This window comes from Podarcis muralis, chromosome 9 (assembly GCF_964188315.1).
Source record: "Podarcis muralis chromosome 9, rPodMur119.hap1.1, whole genome shotgun sequence".
In the NCBI taxonomy this organism is placed as follows: Eukaryota; Metazoa; Chordata; class Lepidosauria; order Squamata; family Lacertidae; genus Podarcis; species Podarcis muralis.
Genome location: NC_135663.1, coordinates 46,363,652 through 46,383,379, shown reverse-complemented (window position 1 = coordinate 46,383,379; position 19,728 = coordinate 46,363,652). Strand labels below are relative to the sequence as shown.

General features: G+C 42.0%; 1 protein-coding gene across 3 annotated transcripts in view; it reads right to left on the bottom strand.

The window, feature by feature from the left end:
* GALNTL6 (polypeptide N-acetylgalactosaminyltransferase like 6) overlaps positions 1-19,728 on the bottom strand; it is a 451,848-nt gene that overhangs the window by 252,511 nt on the left and 179,609 nt on the right. For all 3 annotated transcript variants that reach the window (XM_077934169.1, XM_077934172.1, XM_077934170.1), the window contains exons 3-4: positions 16,143-16,251; positions 2,121-2,259 (exon numbers count right to left, since the gene is read on the bottom strand). In XM_077934169.1, coding sequence (XP_077790295.1) covers positions 2,121-2,259; positions 16,143-16,251 — 248 coding nt within the window. The remainder of the gene's footprint in view (positions 1-2,120; positions 2,260-16,142; positions 16,252-19,728) is intronic.

Here is a 19,728-nt window from a genome sequence, read left to right as displayed (position 1 = left end):
AGTATTATAGTGCTCTTGGCAAGTTACAAAAGAACAGTGCAGTTCATGGTAGGAAAGCTGTTTACAAGGAAAGAACAAACACCATAGTGCTGATTTGCTCCCAATGCGACAGTGTTGACAATGCCCTGCCTCTGGGGATACCCTAAGAAATGCCATGGCCCATGTGGCTAGCAGTGAGTGAAAAACAAATTAGTGGCAGATATATTGACAAACACAACAGGGGAAAGTGGCAGTTCAGCCTCATTTTGTCCCTAATGATTTTCTGCATTGTTTCCAGTGGCACTGTTTTGAACACCAATAGAAATCAGGATATCCTTTTGGAACAGAAGCTGTTGTGTGGTGCATATTTATCATGCCAACAATGCAACTTTAATGCTCTGTAATTATGTATTAAAATCCCATCTAACTGGAAAGATACTTGGCCAGGGGGAATTGCTGAAGATAATTTCAGGTGACCTGTGGATGGTTTTCCCAGCCAAAAGTCAAAGACAAAATATTTGAAACCGATTAGATAAAACCGAGTTAGTTCTTAGCATTAATCATATGCAAATCAACCCTTGGTTATAGAGATTAATGTAGGGATTTCCAAGGGCATGTTTAGCCTTTCTCAAATTAACTTTTAATATGTTTCTTTTAAAAATGAAATTAGCATTGTGTCAACCCTCCCCATCCCCCACAATAAATAGTATATAAATAAATATATGCTATACTAAGTGATCAACAGAGGACATAATCTACTGGAAATGTTTCCTGTGCAAGACCCACTGAAGTGAATCGGAGTACCATAAGAAAATGACACTGTCCCTGTGCAACTTCCTTTCATTTCAATGTGACTTCTTCATGAAAACAGCCAAGTGAATTAGACTCACTGACATCTTCACCTGTTTTTCCAAATAAGCTGTTCCAGATAGATCCTAACTATTATAGTCAAGATTTTATTTTATCAGTGATGCTCCCGTAACAAATGAAAATCTCACCCTCCCCCAATATTCTGTAAACACACAGCTTTTGTGAAAAGTAATCAGAAACCTCTCTGCACATTCTCCGCTTGGTGCCTAACATTATTACAGTCTTATGGCAAAACATGGTTCCTTGCAGGGGATTTTCAAAGCCATCAATGAAATGGCCCTAGCATTCCTTTCGCAGGATGAGATTTTAAGAAGGGCCTGTCTTGAATATTGTAAAAGATAAGGGAAGGGAAGAGAAGGCTGAAGAACATGATGGTAAGCGATGGTTTAATGTTGTTATATTTTATTACCTACTCTTCATCCTAAGGTCCCAGGGCAGGTTACAACATTAAAATGCACAATTAAAAGCAGGTTAAAATAATTTGCAATCATAGAAATAAGGTGTATACTAAAAATACACACCTCAAGTGTCAAAAGCCAGGGTAAAGAGGGATATCTTCAGCATTTGCCAGAAACTATATGATGAAGAAGCCAGACTTACCTCTGTAGGGAGTTTGTTCCACAGCATAGGAGCTGCCGCAGAGCCAATTGGACAGTCAAAATAATTGATATATACACACTTCCAAAGCCATTGGAGATGTGCCCACCTGTCTGATATTCAATATAATCTGTTCACAATCTTGACCAACGCTTTAACCTGAAAAGCCTCCCCATGTCACATGCCTCCAGTCTAGGCCAGTAACAGTGTTGCATCGTTAACTTCCTCATTAATGCAGCCTCTCTTACAAAATGCAAGAGTGTCACAAATTATGTTACATTAAGACAAATAGAACTGTAACTGGTATAAAAACCACTCCCAAAGTGGAACAATGTACCTGATTATTTCAGACCTTCTGTTTGTCACCTTTAGAGTAGTTTCTTGTATCTGGCATCCCCAGAGAAGCATTTAGCAATATTGCTTACGACTCTTTCCATGCCTCCTGCTACAAACACCTACCAGCAGAAAGCTCACATTTCCCTACAAACACCTACAGTGGAGCCCAATATCTTCTTTTGCTCCTCACTGCAAGCAGCTGGAAGTGATAGAGGATAATTAGCCACAGCAGCTTCACACCTTTTCTAATCTTCAGCTAAATCAGGAAGCTTCTGCAAAACAAGGTAAACTAAGTGAAGGCATGCCCTGCAACAATCAATCAGATTTAGTGTACCTACTTAGGATGTCGAATGTCTGGCAGGGATCGCTCCAAGGCTATGTTGTTGCTCACAAAAATATTGAAACCATTTTCCCGATATGCAGAATCATCATTGTCTTCTTCTGTGAGAGGGTAAGGCTTTCCCTGTTCACCTTTCCCTGAAATGGAACAAAAAAAACAAAATATAGTTACCATCATTGGTGCTTGAGTGTCCAGAATGCTGTGATGTTCTGTGATGGAAACTGTTTTAACAAGCAAACTGCAAATAATGCCTGAAGTATGAAATAGTGGCACTCCAATGCACATTACAGTATTCATGCAGTTCCTCTGTGCATTGAGATTTTCCCTCTGATCGAATAGACCAGAGGGACAGAAAACTATAAGTGATATAGACAAGAATGTCTATAGGCCCTTCTGCTTTAAGTGTACAATAGAACCTTCTGCATGTGGCTGTCTACCAATGTAGTTGATAGGTCAAAGCCAAACAACCAGCTCTATGGGCCTTTGAAAGAGAACTGATATTGTTAAGTTGTGGGTGAACATATCAGACGACACAGCGATTCTTCAAACAGCTCTTGTTTATTCACAGGCCAGGGCAGAACTGAACTGAAGGTTTCAGTCAGCCTGCTTATAGAGAGCTCCAGTAAAACGTTACTGTAACAACGTTCTAAAACTATCCAATCACTGAACGTCACTTTTGATCCCTTATTTGCATAACTATCTACAGTATCCCCCTGCTGGCCCAGGGTGAGAACTTCATTACATAACGCCTATAAGCCCTAATCCACCATAAGGTTTCATACAATGGGACATTGACCCTGATTGACCAAGGTTCTGTTTCCATTGGGGAAGGGTATCAATGAAACATCCTTCAAACTGATACCAATCATTCATTAGCCAAAGGGTGTGGCCAGTGTGGGCCAACCCTCTGAGGGATAGGACTAGCTGCGTGCATTCCCAGTTGACTAATCACCTATTCAATACCTACCAAACACCTGAAAAGGGCTATTGATACAGATAAATGGCAAAATAATAGAATATTGACATTTGGAATAGTTTGATCTAGTCTCCATTCTGCAGTAGCTCTTTTAACATTTCACAGCAAGGCTAGGAGGTTCATCTTTTTAAATCTATCTTGCCTCAAATGGCTTCATATCCACAGAGTTGAAGGAAATATGTCAACCTGGTTAATTGAGTTGTAATAGGCATGGTGTGCAATATTTTTTTTTATCAACCAGCATTTTCTTCATCCTAATTATCAGGCAGTTCTGGATAGTACAGAAGATCTTGACAACTGGAAGGGGCCTAGACCACAGCAACATTTTGCCCAGAAGAAAGACATTTTGGGGGATCATTAGGGAGAGACAGTTTTTTTCACTTGATTCCAGAAATTAAAAAAGATTAGTGAGAGAAGAAAAGGAGCATTATTCTCTTAAATAGGCACAGAACACAACAGCATAAAAATGGCACTCAATCAGTCAAAGCCAGGTATGTTAATTATTAAGATTCTCAATAATAGAGAATAGAATAAATTGGGTCAGAATACAACACTATAGAGCATTAAACACACACACACACACACACACACACACACACACACACACACACACACACATATATATATATATATATATATATATATATATATATATGCAGGTTTTGGTGTCCTCGGGTGTCTTCCCGTGTAAAAGTTGGGGTGTCTAGGCGACGTTTCGACGAGGTCTCACTCGTCATCTTCAGGCTGGTGCTTTCGGCTTCTTGTTACTGGAACAGAGCAGGATCTCAGTGTTTGAGTTCCTATAAATACTGTTGAAGGTGTGGTGTATAGCCTCCAATGTTCTGGGCAGAGAGGAGGTTCCCAGGCTAGTGTGCCTTTTCTTCTTTTGTTCCTTAATTACTTGAGGGATATCTTGAGTGATTTCAGATATGTTGACGACACCTTTGTAATTTGGCCACACGGGAAGGAAAAACTGGATAGCTTCCTCACACATCTCAACAGCCTACACCCCAAAATACAATTCACTATGGAAATAGAAGCCAACAACCAACTTCCCTTCCTTGACGTCCTAATCTACAAAAAACCTGATGGCTCCCTAGGACACACTATCTACCGGAAAAAAACACACACCAACCGCTACTTACATGCACAATCACACCACCACCCTGCACAAATAAACTCCGTAGCCAAGACTCTCATCTCCAGAACCAAACGCCTGGCTGACGAAGACCACTTGACAACTGAGTTACAGAATCTCTCAAATGTGTTAATTGCCAATGGATACCAGCAAAACAGGGTTACGAAGCTAATCCAAAAAGAAACACCCCCCAAAAACCAAGACACAGAAGAAAACAATGGCATGGCCCTCCTTCCTTATATCAAGGGCACTACAGATAAAATTAGCAAAATCCTCCATAAACACAATATCAAAACAGCCTTTTGCACCAACCAAAAAATAGCCAATATCCTCAGAAACCCCAAGGATAAAATCCAGTTGGAAAACCAAGGGGTCTATGAAATACCCTGCAAAGTCTGCCCAGCCACGTACATTGGACAAACAAACAGACGAATAAATGCACGTATCGCAGAACACAAGAATGCCGTCAAAAAAGAAGAAAAAACTTCCTCTCTTTTCCAACACATGAAAGAAACAGGACACGAAATTAATTTTGCAGATTCCAAATTGCTCTTTAACATGGAACATCACCACAAGAGAATAATCATGGAAGCCATCGAGATAGAGAAACACCCTCACAACATGAACAAGCGTGACGACACATCCCGCTTGCCAGACATCTGGAAATTAGCCCTCCCCACAAAATCTGACACCAGATCCAGAGGCACACAGAACGCCATCACCAATCAACCACACCAGACCCAAACCCAGACCCTCTCCACAGATAAATTACAGACACCATCCAGTAGCCAAACCATGGTGGCACCTCCGGATGCTGCACCCCCCCGCAACCCCTACACAGATCTGGCTGGCACAGGCCACAAAACCACAGCTCGCCCCTATACACGAAGCCAAGCCAGAGCACAACCAAATGCAGTACAGCCATCTTCTCAGAAAAACTCTTCACAAAGTTCAAGAGTTCAAGACACAAAGGCTTGAGCAACTAATCCACACCTAATGACCCACCTAAGTGGGATTCAGGATATCACTCAAGAAATCACTCAAGATATCCCTCAAGTAATTAAGGAACAAAAGAAGAAAAGGCACACTAGCCTGGGAACCTCCTCTCTGCCCAGAACATTGGAGGCTATACACCACACCTTCAACAGTATTTATAGGAACTCAAACACTGAGATCCTGCTCTGTTCCAGTAACAAGAAGCCGAAAGCACCAGCCTGAAGATGACGAGTGAGACCTCGTCGAAACGTCGCCTAGACACCCCAACTTTTACACGGGAAGACACCCGAGGACACCAAAACCTGCATTCCTGTACCCGTGAAAATCTACGAAAGCATATATATATATATATATATATATATATATATATATATATATATATAATTTTCACTCTACAGTAATTATCTTCACTTAAGCTCAAAGAGTAGAAAAGGAAACATTTGCATATGTGGTGTTGTTGTTTTTTAAAAAAGAAGTCACAAAAAGAAGTCACCCTACTTTGTTTTGTAGGAATACCAAAATAGAAATAAAAAATCCTTTTACATTCTGAAATTATTCAGAGCATATTTCTTCCTACTTGTGAGGTGTGTGTGCGCAGGAGCCAGGCCCTGTAACCAATAGGACTCTGCAGGACTGAGGCCGTCCTAAGTTTGTTCTGAAGAGGCAAGGCGTGGCCTCACAGGTGAGGCTGATTGGTAACTCACAGCACCTGGTGCCAAGAGCTGGGAAGGGATATAAGCTCAGCATTTCCCTTCCGCTCTTTGCTACAGTAACACGTTCCCTGCCTTGCTGTGTTTGACTCCTTGCTTCTTGATCCTCAGACCCCTGATTTCATGACCCCTTGCTTCTTGATCCTCGGACCCTTGACTTTGTGATTCCTTGCTACCTGACCCTCGGACCCTTGGCTTCTTGACTCCCGGCTCTCTGACCCTCAGACTCTTGGTTTACTGACTCCTGGCTTCTGGACTCCTGTTCCTGCTCCCACCCCACCATCTTGTCCCCCATCCCGACGTCCCCAGCCAGGACTTTGATCACCTGTGAACCGGACTGTGACACTACTCATGTAAACCTTCACAAAAAACAGCAACCACTGTTTGTGACAGCAATTGTTACTTGTTAACCAGGAACTAATGCATGTTTGCCATGTCAGCTTCTCTCAGATCACATCTACACTAAGCCTTAAATGCACTCTTGCTCTACTTACTTACTTACTTACTTATTTATAAAAAGGGGTAATCCTGGGAACTGTAGTTTGTTAGGGGTGCTGGGAACTGAAGCTTTGGAACATGCATCCTCAGCAAACTACAGTTCCCATGATTATTCATGACTACAAAAATGGTATAACCGTGCTATGAATATTTGGTGTGGAAGTAACTTGAGATTTGAGGCACATTTTAAAACTAATGAGATTGTGGAAATCATTCATGATATCCTAGCTAGCTGATACAATGCAACTGTTCAGGCAAACATGCAGACTAGGACAGCTGGAATGAAATTTTCTTGAATGGTACAGCTGCTACACCCAAATGGTTATTTACAGTCAAATATTCTGGAATCCGACGGCAGTTGGAATTTACCAGTTTCTACGAGGCTACCAATTTATCTTTCCCTCAGAATTTCAGCCAGTCATTATGCTCCGGAAACTCCAAAGGACCTCTCTTCCCTATTCAAAAACAAGCCCGTCTTTTGTAATCATACCTTCATTCCTTAGCAATTACAAATTCCCCAAATTCAGATGCACCACAGAACACAAAAAATAAATTTTTCATGGCAGGTGTTCCAGAATTTAGTGAGTAAACAATAGGATTGAATTTGTTGTGGCTTTCATATGCAGCAGTTAAATGTAAGAAACATACAATATAAGCACAGGCACCAACTCTATGCGAGGACACTTCAGCCTTCCCCCCCAGTATGTGGGGACATGGCTGAGGCCCCCAATCTTGAGCGGCCGGGCCTTGCCGGACCTCTCCAGAGCAGTGGTGAGCCTCGCTGGGCCTCCCTGCAGTGGCAGTAGGCCTTATCCCAATGCACATGATAAGCCCAATCACATATGTGTGTTGCATGTGTGACATCATGCACATGTGACGAGGGCCCCCACCCCCCAATGTTGGGTGGAACCCAACGTCTCTGAATATAAGAGATGGTCCCTTATTCAAAATAATAAAAAAGTCAATTAAGCCTGTTTGATTAGACACTATGGCTTAACTAGCCAACTTAGGAAGTGGTCAGCATCGAGATTTACCATCAGAAGGCACTGAGACACACTGTGAGGACGAAGTGGTGAGCTTGATGGCCAGGGGTGCTTTTCACCAACTTTGTAAGAGCTATGGGCAGTCGTGCACTTGGATATTTTGACCACAGTTGTCCGTGCATTGACAGGGCTAGATTACTGCGATGCACTATGTGCGACTTCCCTTGAGGTTGGTCTGGAGGCTTTGGCTAGGATGGTTGTGGAGAAAACTACTATCTGCATATAATATCTTATCTGCAGAACCAGCCCTGTTTGCCAATCTGTTACCATGCCAAGTTCAAGGTTTTTGCACTATCATAAAAGAGGGAGGCGGGTGGCACTGTGGGTTAAACCACAGAGCCTAGGGCTTATTGATCAGAAGGTTGGCGGTTCAAATCCCTGCAACGGGGTGAGCTCCCATTGCTCAGTCCCAGCTCCTGCCAACCTGGCAGTTCGAAAGGACATCAAAGTGCAAGTAGATAAATAGGTACTGCTCCAGCGGGAAGGTAAACAGCGTTTCTGTGCGCTGCTCTGGTTCACCAGAAGCGGCTTAGTCATGCTGGCCACATGTATGCTGGCTCCCTCAACCAGTAAAGCGAGATGAGCGCCTTAACCCCAGAGTCGTCCATGACTGGACCTAATGGTCAGGGGTCCCCTTTACCTAAAAGGCCCTTAACACCTTGAGGTTATATGAGAGAGCGCCTTACACATGCATACACAGCAGGTCACTGAATTCTGCAGGAAAATCTAAAACAGCAGAAGCTTCTCCACAGCAATTCAGAGCAGGGCTTTCAGTGTGGCTACCTCTGTTCTTTGGAACACTATCCCTATGCTTTCCAGAAACAAATTTAGTTGTTTTTATTGCATGATTGTAAACAACAACAATAGGTAAAATTGCTTATAAAACATGTTTATTAGGATAAATTCCCACTAAAATTCTGAAGGTGTTTTGTTAGGACTTGCCAACTGATTGCAAACTGATGTGGATATGTAGCAAACTGAGCCTAAAATTGGAAAAAAAATGAGAAGCAGAGAGGAACTAAAATTGACAGATTTATATGTCTTGAGTGGGGGATAGGGCCCCCGCTGTTGCTTTCAATATATTTTGCAAATGCACAGCATGAATTATCTGCCCTGCTATAATGTAAAGGTAAAGGTACCCCTGCCCGTACGGGCCAGTCGTGTCCAACTCTAGGGTTGTGCGCTCATCTCACTTAAGAGGCCGGGAGCCAGCGCTGTCCGGAGACACTTCTGGGTCACGTGGCCAGCGTGACAAAGCTGCTCTGGCGAGCCAGCACCAGAGCAGCACACGGAAACGCCGTTTACCTTCCTGCTATAAAGCGGTACCTATTTATCTACTTGCACTTAAGGGTGCTTTCGAACTGCTAGGTGGGCAGGAGCTGGGACCGAAAGACGGGAGCTCACCCCACCGCGGGGATTCGAAGCGCCGACCTTACGATCATACGACCATACAATCATACGACCATATGATCATACGACCATACGATCAGGAAGTCCTAGGCACTGAGGTTTTACCCACAGCGCCACCCGCGTTCCTGCTATACCACTGCTTTATTTTCTGTTCACAGGGGGAATACAAGAGGGTGCAAAGCTGGTGATGAACACATCTCTAAATCCTTGTTTAAACCCTGCTGCTCCCTAAACAAACAAACCCTTGCTTTGAAACACCACACTTTGGCTGCTACAATGGGACGTACAAGTACATTTTTGAGAACAAGAAAGGTTTGATATAGTCCCTAATACCAACATATTGTAATGTTAGATTGGAATAGAAATAAACACTGGCAGTCAAGTGTGTCCAGTGTGTTTGGAATGCCAGAGTGTGCGATGGGAGATAAGGATTCCTCCATGTTCTGATTTAAGTTACACAGCACTATCGCCGTTCCAAAAAGACTGTGTTTTCTGCAGCCAGCTGAAACTAATCACAGCTTTGTAGCCAGGGGATGTGCAGTATATCTTCTATTTAGCCCAGCTACTTATCACCAAATGCCACAACTGCTAGAATGCCTTTTCTCCGATTTAACATAAGAACAGACTGGCAGCAGGTTGCTTCCTAGAGCCAAGCCTTGTAGACAGCAAACCAGCCAGCTTGTGAAAAACACAACTTATCTCAACATTGAAAGCATTTGCGCTTTGATTCAATCATGGGCTGACCTGCATAGATAAAAGGAATCCAGTGCATGCCCAGATAATTTGAAGGAATTCAGCTTTACAAGGAAGGAGGCTGCAGGGTTTAAACAAACCAAATGACATTCTAGGAAAGGTATGTGTTGTAGCAGAATGTCTGTGTTGTAAACAAAATCTGCCCTTTTTCCCTTATGGGGTATCCAAGAGCCCATATAGAGTCCTTCAGTGGGTTCTCTATCAGTAGGAGAAGATAACAGAGGCCAACCAGAGAATATTGAGAAGCAAAGCAGCTAGTAATCCTGATCTTTATTAAAGCTGTTGCAACAGGGTGCTCCCCTCACACGCAGGAGGACGGAGGAGGACCGAGAACAAAGATGTGCCTGCCCTTATATAGACATTTTAAATTCCCTACCCTGGAGCTCAAGACCGCACCTCCATACATCATACATACATCACAAAAGGATGTGTAACCCAAGACCACCCCCCACAAACATCATACCTACATCACAGAAAAGGCAGTCTACAACAGAAATTTGAATGTTGCTGTTTTTCCTGTCTGCCAGGTTATCTGATAATGCCTTATCTAATTGCCTTTTCTGGTAGTCTGCCCATTCCTTTGAGATGGTGATTACCCAATTCCTGAGACAATGTGAAGGTTCCCTCAACCCCTCCCTCCTTGCAGAGAAAACATTTGGTCAGTTTGGGAGTCAAAATGGTTTCAGGACGGTCTTCCTGTACTGCTCCAGACATGTGGTCCACATCTCTATGTTTGTGCTTGGTTGGTACATTTATGAACATTTATTATATATATAAGACCTTAAATTTTTTATTACATCTGCAGTAATTAAATAGGTGCTGCAAAACCAAACTGGAGAAGGTGAACTAAATCATGGCTGGCACTGAGTAAAAGAAGTAATATTTAAAGCTGCAAGACTACAACTTGAGAGAAACATAAGTCACGGTCCCTACAGTCACTTTGAACTTAAGTCACCTCAGGACTATTAGTATTATGAGGGAAAGATTCAAGCAAATACCTGAAATTTAGGTTTGCACAATTAGTGATCTGTTACCCTGCTATAATAAATTCCCCCTCCCTTGGGCTTCCAGACAATACTCTCTTGGTGATAGCAACCATGAGCAGCAACAGAGTCCATCCTGTGAAGCAGGTAGGATCTAGACTTGCCCTTCTCTGAATCGGAAGGCTCTTACCATTGACAGAGGGGATTGGAATCCAGTGGAGCCTTTATAAAAGGGTGGGAAGGTAATTTTCACCAGTTCTCCCTCCCTCTGGATCCCTATTGGGCATCTCCCATTCTGTTCCAGAGGGTTTGCCAACTATCAGAAGCATGTTTTTTGGGGAGATACAGAGTGCTTTGGCAGGAAAAGAAGCAGGAATTGGGGAAAAAACCCTCACCTGCCTTCATTCCTCTAGCAGGAGTTATCATTTTACACTGAAGCATCCTATAGTACCATCCAAAGTTCTGCTCACAGGAACTCTAGATCCAACCTTAAATTGCTAATATAGTACTAATTTGTGGCAAAAGTTGCCTTGATCTACCATTTGAAAATTATAGCTGGTGGCTAAGAAAATAATCAGTCCATTTAAATAATGTATTTAACAATATGTTCTCAAATCATGCATTAGAACCATTTTCAATAATTAAAAAATGGATCATTCTGCACAGCTATAGATAGGGAGGGAGAACTTGTGAAAATTGCCTCCCCACCCTTTTATGAGGTGGGGGGAGGCTCTGCTCAGTTGTCTATGCTCTGGTAACCTCGAATTACTGCAACATGTTATACATGCAGCTGCCTCTGAAGATGATTTGGAAACTACAGCTGGTGAAGAAATCTGCGGCCAGGTTGATCACTGGGGTAGGATGGTTTGAGCACAGAATACCAACCCTGGCCTAAGTGTACTGGTTGCTGATTAGTTTCCAGGCCCAATTCAAAGTTCTGTTTTTGACCCATAAAGCCTTAAACAGCCCAGGGCCACAATAACTCAAGGATTCCCTCTCCCTGTATGAATCAAGCCTATGATCATAATCTGAAGCCCTTTTTCACGTGCCTCCTCTAATGAGAGGTCTGGATGAATGTTCTCCCCGGGAATGTTCTCCCCGGTCAACTCACCTGGAACCTTTGTTACATCTCTTTAGCCAAAAATGTTCTTCTATAACCAGGTCTTTGGCTGATAAACAATAAATGGCCTTTTAAATGTGTTTGTGGGAGGGGCATTTTTTTAAATTTTTATTTTTACTATGTATTTTGTGTTCTCATTTTGAATTTGTATGTTGTGAACTGCCCTGTGATCTTTGAAGTGTGGTATATATTATTATTATTATTTATTATTATTATTATTATTAACAACAACAACAACAATAGTATAGGCATGCTTATATTCTTATTTCTCTTTCTTCTGCAGACGTACTTACTCAACCACAGACAAATATCCAGTTCTTAGCAAAGTACCATCACAACGTATCTTACATTGGCAATAGTTCTTTCAATTACTAACATAAAAGATATTTAAACTTTCTGAAAGGTGCCAAAAAGCACTTCTGCCCCTTACGATAGATGCATAAAGTCAATCACACACGGTGGCTTTGTGCTAGGATGAATCGCTGGTAGGCATGTATGGATTGAGCATTATTGCTGCATTAAGGCAATGTGCTTAGTAAGACGTTTGAACTTCTGCATCTGCCTCATACAGTGCCACCACCATGTATAAATGCTTTTTGGTGGACTTCATGTGACTGCTGCAAGGTCTTTAATGTCTCCATTTGGAAACAGTATTCCATACATGAGGATGAGCTTGAAGGTACAACATGTCCTGCTGAATTGCTGTACCAGTAATAATTGTACACAGGAGGGGATTTTGGTCAGGACAACTTGCCATACAAAGCTGCAACGGCTGAAATTCCCACTTCTACTCGGAAGCACACCAGCTCTGTATTATATGACATTAGACTCTTTACACTGAAAATTATACTTCATGAGAAAAACGTATGTTAAGATTAGCCAATAAGGCACTGGATCGAGACTGGCATTCTGGGAATGGAAGAAGCTTGGCATTTGGAGCTGGCTGCTTGCCATCTGCCTTGGGATTGGCTGGAGGAAATCAGATGCTTGAAATGGATTTCTAATTGATGCTGGAACACTTACCTGGCAGCACAGCTGACTAGATAAGCGTCAGCCTTGCCTCAAAGCAACGGAGGCTGCCATCAAAAGAACTGCTGTCTGCCCACTGGCATCAGACTGGCTTCAAGAATATTGTACCGGCCTTGCAGTAAGATTAATCCTTTATACACTGTAATGCTAGCTTGGAGCAGCAGTTACTTTAGCAGCTAGCTATTCATGCCCTGTAAGGATTACACACTAGTGGCTGCTAAATTGTACCATTTTTATCTATGCTTATAGTGCTTATGTATGCATGCATATTCTCAATGTGTGGTTTCATACTAAATCAGTTGACTTGCATCATCTCCAGCATCATCATCAATTTTTATCTGTTAATCTTCATTCACTGTTGGGATAGCTCAGTTGGTAAAGCATCAGACTCTGAATCTCAGGGTTGTGGTTTGAGCCCAACATTGGGCAAAAAATTCCTGCATTGCAGAGGGTTGGACTAGCCGACCCTTGTAGTCTTTTCCAACTCTACAATTCTATGATTCTATGACTATGGATGTGGCCATTTTACTACAATTGTACAGAAGTGCCATCCATAATTAAAATGGTGTGTGTGTGTTTGTGTGTGTGTGTGTGTGTGTGTGTGTGTGTGTGTGTGAGTGAAGTGGACTGCAAGTGTTAATATGATTTATAATCAAGCAAGTTAAAATATAGCAATTTCAGGGTGTGTTAGCATTCTCCTGCATCTCTTGAATAGAGTTATTCAATCTAGTTTGTTAAGAAAAATCCCAAACTTGGATCCACGGGCGACTCTGGGTCATTTCTCTAAGGTTGTCTATCTTGAAGTTTTTATGTGTTTATATGCCTATCACATTTTTAAACTTAGAATCCATTGTTGTATATTGATTCAAATGTCTGTTTTGCTATTGGGATTGTAGTTCCATTTGTGTTTCACAAGCTGGTCTCTCACCGTAATAAATTTCATGTTCATGAGTCATGAGTGTCTACAGCCCACAACAACTAAAGGGCTCCCTCCCACCAAAGAGACATTCTGTAATAGGCACAGTACTTTGCACAACACCATATTGGCTCTAGCAGTATATGTGCTGCCTTCAGTATGCTTGGTTTTAGAAATGGATGAGAAGTATGTGGGAACGAGAGTGGTGATGAGCTATCCATGTTGCTTTTTACTGACCGCTTCTCCTTTGCTTTGCATAGTTTGCAATCACGGAAACAGCAAATAAACAAATGTAGCACTATAATAGTAAACTCAAAAGTTTTCTGACAGCCAAATCAGGCCTACTGAGCAAACTATCAGAGGCAACTCAAGGTTTGTAAAAGTACCAAAAGTATTAAGGGGAAACATCTGAGCCCACCCTGCAAAGAACACACTGAGGTCTGAGGATATTCAGTGACCAAAGAATGATGGATATCTGTCAAGAAACCACCCCTTAAAACTGCAAGGGAGGGAAATGGAATGGAGTATCCCAGGCTTCCTCAAATTCGCCCCTCCAGATGTTTTGAGACTACAATTCCCATCATCCCTGATCACTGGTCCTGCTAGCTAGGGATCATGGGTGTTGTAGGGCAAAAACATCTGGAGGGCCAAGTTTGAGGAAGCCTGGAATATCCTGAAAAGGAGCATGGTTGGCTGGCTTGGACCATGAATAGGAGCACTCTACAATGCAACATTTTGTCACAGGCACTACTTGTCCTGTGTGTGTTTGCAACATTTCTGTACTACTTCTCAAAAAGTCTCCTGCATTGTTTACATTAAGTGTAACAGCAACAGGTATGTTGAGGTATCATATTGTTTCTATTTGCCACCAGTATTATGTAAGGAAAATTCAATGTCCACCAAAGAGAAGCACAAAATTAGGGGAAGACTGCATGCAAAAAAATGTGTAATAACATTCTGAGTGTGATGTACTACGTTGTGAACTGACAGTGCCCCAACCATCATTGTTCCAAAAGACTTCAGGCATCCCCTACACTTTTCAACAGATGCCAATGCAGTATCACTTAGGAGAGCAGTCATAATAGCTCCCAGAAGCCAGAAACCCATGGTACCATGTGTTGGTTGGCGGCCACTATGACTGCTCTGGCCAACTAGAAGTAACATTGCCACTTACTGCATTGCCTAGGAGTTCATTTCTTTGCATGTGGACCACAAGGAATCACATAACCACCAAAGAGCAGTGGATTAAACTCAGGGCTCTAAAATTTGGGGGAAAGGCCCTTCGCAGGGAAACAGACACACAAAATCTAACTACTGACATTGATGCACAAAGTTGTGTTTTCAGAACTGTGTTTGTGAAGTGGTTGTCAGCGTGACATGATTTTGCACGTTTTAAAAAAGAGAAAAGTATAAATTCCTAATCCCCAATCAAGAGATGTAATTCCTCTTGTCCTTAGGGGATACAAGTAAGGATTATTTTTAGGTTAATACTGATTTCTCATTAGAATGAAGCTGTGATGCCCCAGCTGCACTAAAATGATTGACTTTTGTTTACTGCAACAAACAACTTTGGTTAGAAGATGACAAAATTAGGAGAAAGACTTTAGAAAATTTAAATGTAGCTAATCAAACAGATGATGTTTGGAGGTTGTTTTTTTTTAAAAAAAATAAAAATAAAATGTAAATGATCTTGCAAAGTATTCTCTTCACTTGTATTTCTGGTCTTGCTAGAATAGCAACTGTAAATTACATTTTAAGTTATCCTTCTTCCAATAATCTCAGCCCCCCTCAACATCCTCACTGTGGGATATTTTAAGCTGAGAGATGGTGATCTGGCCACAACTTGCCAGGAGCCAGATCTCACACAACTGGCAGAGTAAACCCTTTGGGGGGGGTATAGATGTACCAGTTCTAGAATGGTACCATGACTGGGGAGATCCAGCTTCAAATTCCCTAAGATATCTTTGGCAAGTCACTCTTCCACAACCTCATCTTCCTCACATGTGCGCCACCCTAAGTATTTTGGAATGGGATCCAAGTGAATGAAGAAATCAAAGCAGCTAGAAAAAGACCCTCAAAGTAATTGATAATAATATGGAGAAGTAGATCCTGTTAAAGCTTTTACAACTTACAACACAATAATAATAATAATAATAATAATAATAATAATAATAATAATAATAATCAGCTGCTAAATAATGCAATTGATACAGGTTTTATTTTGGCAATTTAAGTGGCTATTTCTAACTGATCTTAATTCTTCATGTGATTCTGATTCTACATAACATAGGAATGTGAAATATATATATATATATATATATATATATATTCCAAAGAGATTCCTGCAGATATTGCTTTGCCAGGCCTAATGCAAAAGAATAAGAAAAAGGAAGGTATCCCAGTGTGTAAAGGAGGAAGTTAAATACTAATTTACTCTAAACATCCCACCTGAACGCATGGCATCTTTTTGAATACTTTCATAGTCATGCCAGTCCTTTCTTTTCAAGCCATCTGTCCAGGTATAGAGCTGTCCATCTCCAAGCCCCATTGGGAATGTCTGTAGAAACAGGGGGGGAAAGGTATAATTAAATGTTGCCTTCTCTACTGAAACCCAAACTCATTCATAGGCAAAGGCAGATAGCAGTCAGGTTCCCCGTATGGATCTGCAACATACATATGGGACTCATGCATATGCAGGATGACTTTCACATTCACTTTAAGGGTTGCCCTGAGAAAGTGGGACTTCATCCAGGTAGAGATTTGCTAGGCTTCCTCTACTTATCTTTAGCTGCTTAGTAAATATCTTATTAGTCTAGCAAGCTTTAAGAACAAACTGCTGCTTAGTAATTTATCTTAAGATCAGCTATTCACAGTTTCCCCTCTTTGTTTTTATAGTATTGTGCTGTTACCTTTGTTTAAATTGTTGCCATTTTTCATATTCCATATAATAATTTTTTTATGTTGTCTTTTTCTGTGATGTTTCACTTTTTTAAACTAAACCAAAACAGAGAAGGCAGGTGAATTTACACTTTAAAAGCTAGTTTAGGACAGTGGCTAGTCTGTGTTGTGTGTTGGAGAAATCAAGATTCAAATCAAATGGCTATAGTGTTGTGATGCTTAGATGACAAGGTGTTCAAATGATAAGGTGTTCAAATGATAGGAGAAAGGAGGCCCCACCGAAGGATTTTCCCAATTTTAGTCAAATCATCCCCCCACCTACAGTGTGGCCTTCTAAAAAGTGTGGCTAGGGGACCCATCACAAAAAGTAGGGAGAATGAGCAGGCCACCTATGGTCCTTTGTAGTTTAAGCACTGGTCTCTGGCAAATCACTAAGTCTTAACCTGAGGTACCTCACAGGAATATTGTACAAATAAATAAGAGAGTCCAATGTACTCTACTCTAAGGCCCTTGGAGGAAAGTAAAAGATGACAAACAGATACATATTTCCAGAGAACTAAACAAGAAACTCATTTCAGGCAGGTTAGTAAGCATCATTTGTGGGTTTAATATATGTGGAGGCTTGGAATCAGCACTCAGAAGAGCAGAGCAAATGCCAGGGTCTACCATGACTGAGACTGGCTTCCCTTTTTAAAAATCAAACAACCCCCCCCCCCACATTTTTATGTCCCGTGTTGTAAAGGGAAGTGCTGCTTCCACAATCTTCATGATCTCCAATGCCTTGGGGCCCTACCTACAATATGGCCACATTCACGCCATGCATTTAATGCACTATTATACCACTTTAAGCAGTCATGGCTTTAAGCAGAATTCTATTAAGGATGCTCAGGCCCTCCAGTCCATACCCTCCAACATGTTGAGATTAAAAAACAGGATGTGTTTTCCCCCAACTGCACTGCCGCACAAGTCACATGACCTGCGTGGTCTCACATTTCCCCCCCAAAACACACGTTTTTGGGCTCCACAGTCTCACACATTTTTAGGTGCCATGCTGAGAGCACGGCAGCCCAAAACAGGATGTCCTGATTTAATTGGGGTAGTTGAGGTGTATACCAGACCCCTCACAGAGCCACAATTCCCAGAGTCCTCTGTGTGGAGAGATAGATTCTTACACCACTCAGAATTGTGTGTGTGAACCATGACTGTTCAAAATGGCATCATAGTGCTTTAAGAGTATGGTGTGATTGTGGCCTATGCTGAGAGTGAGACACTGAGGATAATGAAAATGGGGGTGTTTGCAGCTGCCTCCCCAGGTGTTTCTCTTCACAGTGCTGGGGTGAGGGAGTACTGGGCAGATACAGCGACACTGCTTTCCGCACTGCCACCCATCCCCAATTCTTTACTGTGCCCTCTGATAAGCTTTGGGGCACACACCTAGGACAGTATGGGGGCACACCACACGGCACCTTGCTGAGGGCCCTCTCAAACATGGCGCCAAGCCTGATTGTGTAAGTGTGGAAACGCCTGCATCAAGCAGTTATGGCTGAACTAGGGCAGGAGAAGATTGCATTCCAGCCTGTAAAAACATCTGCACACTTCCCACAATAGACTGAAATACTGTTGAAGTGTAATAAATTATTTAAATCAAAACAAGTAAGACTGGTGCAAAGAAATCCAGCCATATTCTATTTTATTTTGGAGTGCAGTGGTACCTTGGGTTAAGAAATTAATTCATTCTGGAGGTCCGTTCTTAAACTGAAACTGTTCTTAACCTGAGGTACCACTTTCGCTAATGTGGCCTCCCGCTGCCGCCACATGATTTCTGTTCTTATCCTGAAGCAAAGTTCCTAACCTGAGGTACTATTTCTGGGTTAGCGGAGTCTGTAACCTGAAGCGCCTGTAACCTGAAGCGCCTGTAACCCGAGGAACCACTGTATTTATTTCAAATACTAAGCAACCTATTCTTGAAATTGACAAGGTAAATGGCCCCATCCTTCTCCCTGGTGCGTTTGAGATAAAAATTGCCAAATTTTATAATTCCTATACTACTGTCCCACTATGGACTGTTAGTAAGAAATCTCTCAAAAGCATCAGTACTCAAACTGACCTTAAAACAATTCCAGCATTAAAAGGTCAAATCAATGTATATTGCATTGCCTATTAATTTGTTCTCTACTTTTATTCATGTTTTCATATTTTCCTTTATTCTTCCCCTCCCCCCACTTTCTGTAATTTGTTGAGTCTAGAGACTGCTGTGTCCTATGTTTCTAACCTGGAAATATGGCTGCCATGAGGTAGAAGAATCCCTGAACCTACAGAGTCCCCCTGTTGAATTGGCAGCCACAGAAGCTCAGTCTCTTGAGCCAGGGCCCCAATCCTCCATCTTCAGGGGAAAAGACTTCAGGTGTAATTTTTCAGAGGAATGGCCTTTGATATCCCTACCTCCTCCAAACCCCCATCACCAGATAGGTCCATGAGGCTTTAGCCTGAGAAGGTAGCATGACCATTCTTGGAATGAATCCAAATACCTACTCTAAGGACTAGAAATGTTGTTTTCTGAAAAATAATTTTTCAGAAAGATGGTCTCTGTGCTCAGTACAGTGGTACCTTGGGTTAAGTACTTAATTCGTTCCAGAGGTCCATTTTTAACATGAAACTGTTCTTAACCTGAAGCACCACTTTAGCTAATGGGGCCTCCCGCTGCTGCTGTGCCACCGGAGCACGATTTCTGTTCTCATCCTGAAGCAATGTTCTTATCCTGAAGCACTATTTCTGGGTTAGCAGAGTCTGTAACCTGAAGCGTATGTAGCCTGAAGCGTATGTAACCTGAAGCGTATGTAACCCGAGGTACCACTGTATAGCATTCTGCACTCTGCCCCGCCACCCCCATAATTGTGTTTTTGTGTGTTTGTGGCAAATGCCCATCTCTTATAGTTTACCAACAGACCAGCCGGTAGCTCAGACCTCATGACAAACTTTGACAATACATTTTTGAGTGTATGTAGTCATACTTGCATAGTTTGTCAAGGCAGCACTTTGGGGCAGAAGTCAAGGACCCTCTTCAGCCAAAAGAGTAGAGCGGCCCCAGACACAGCAATGAGTGAAGTAATATACATTGCAATCTAAATAGGGGTGG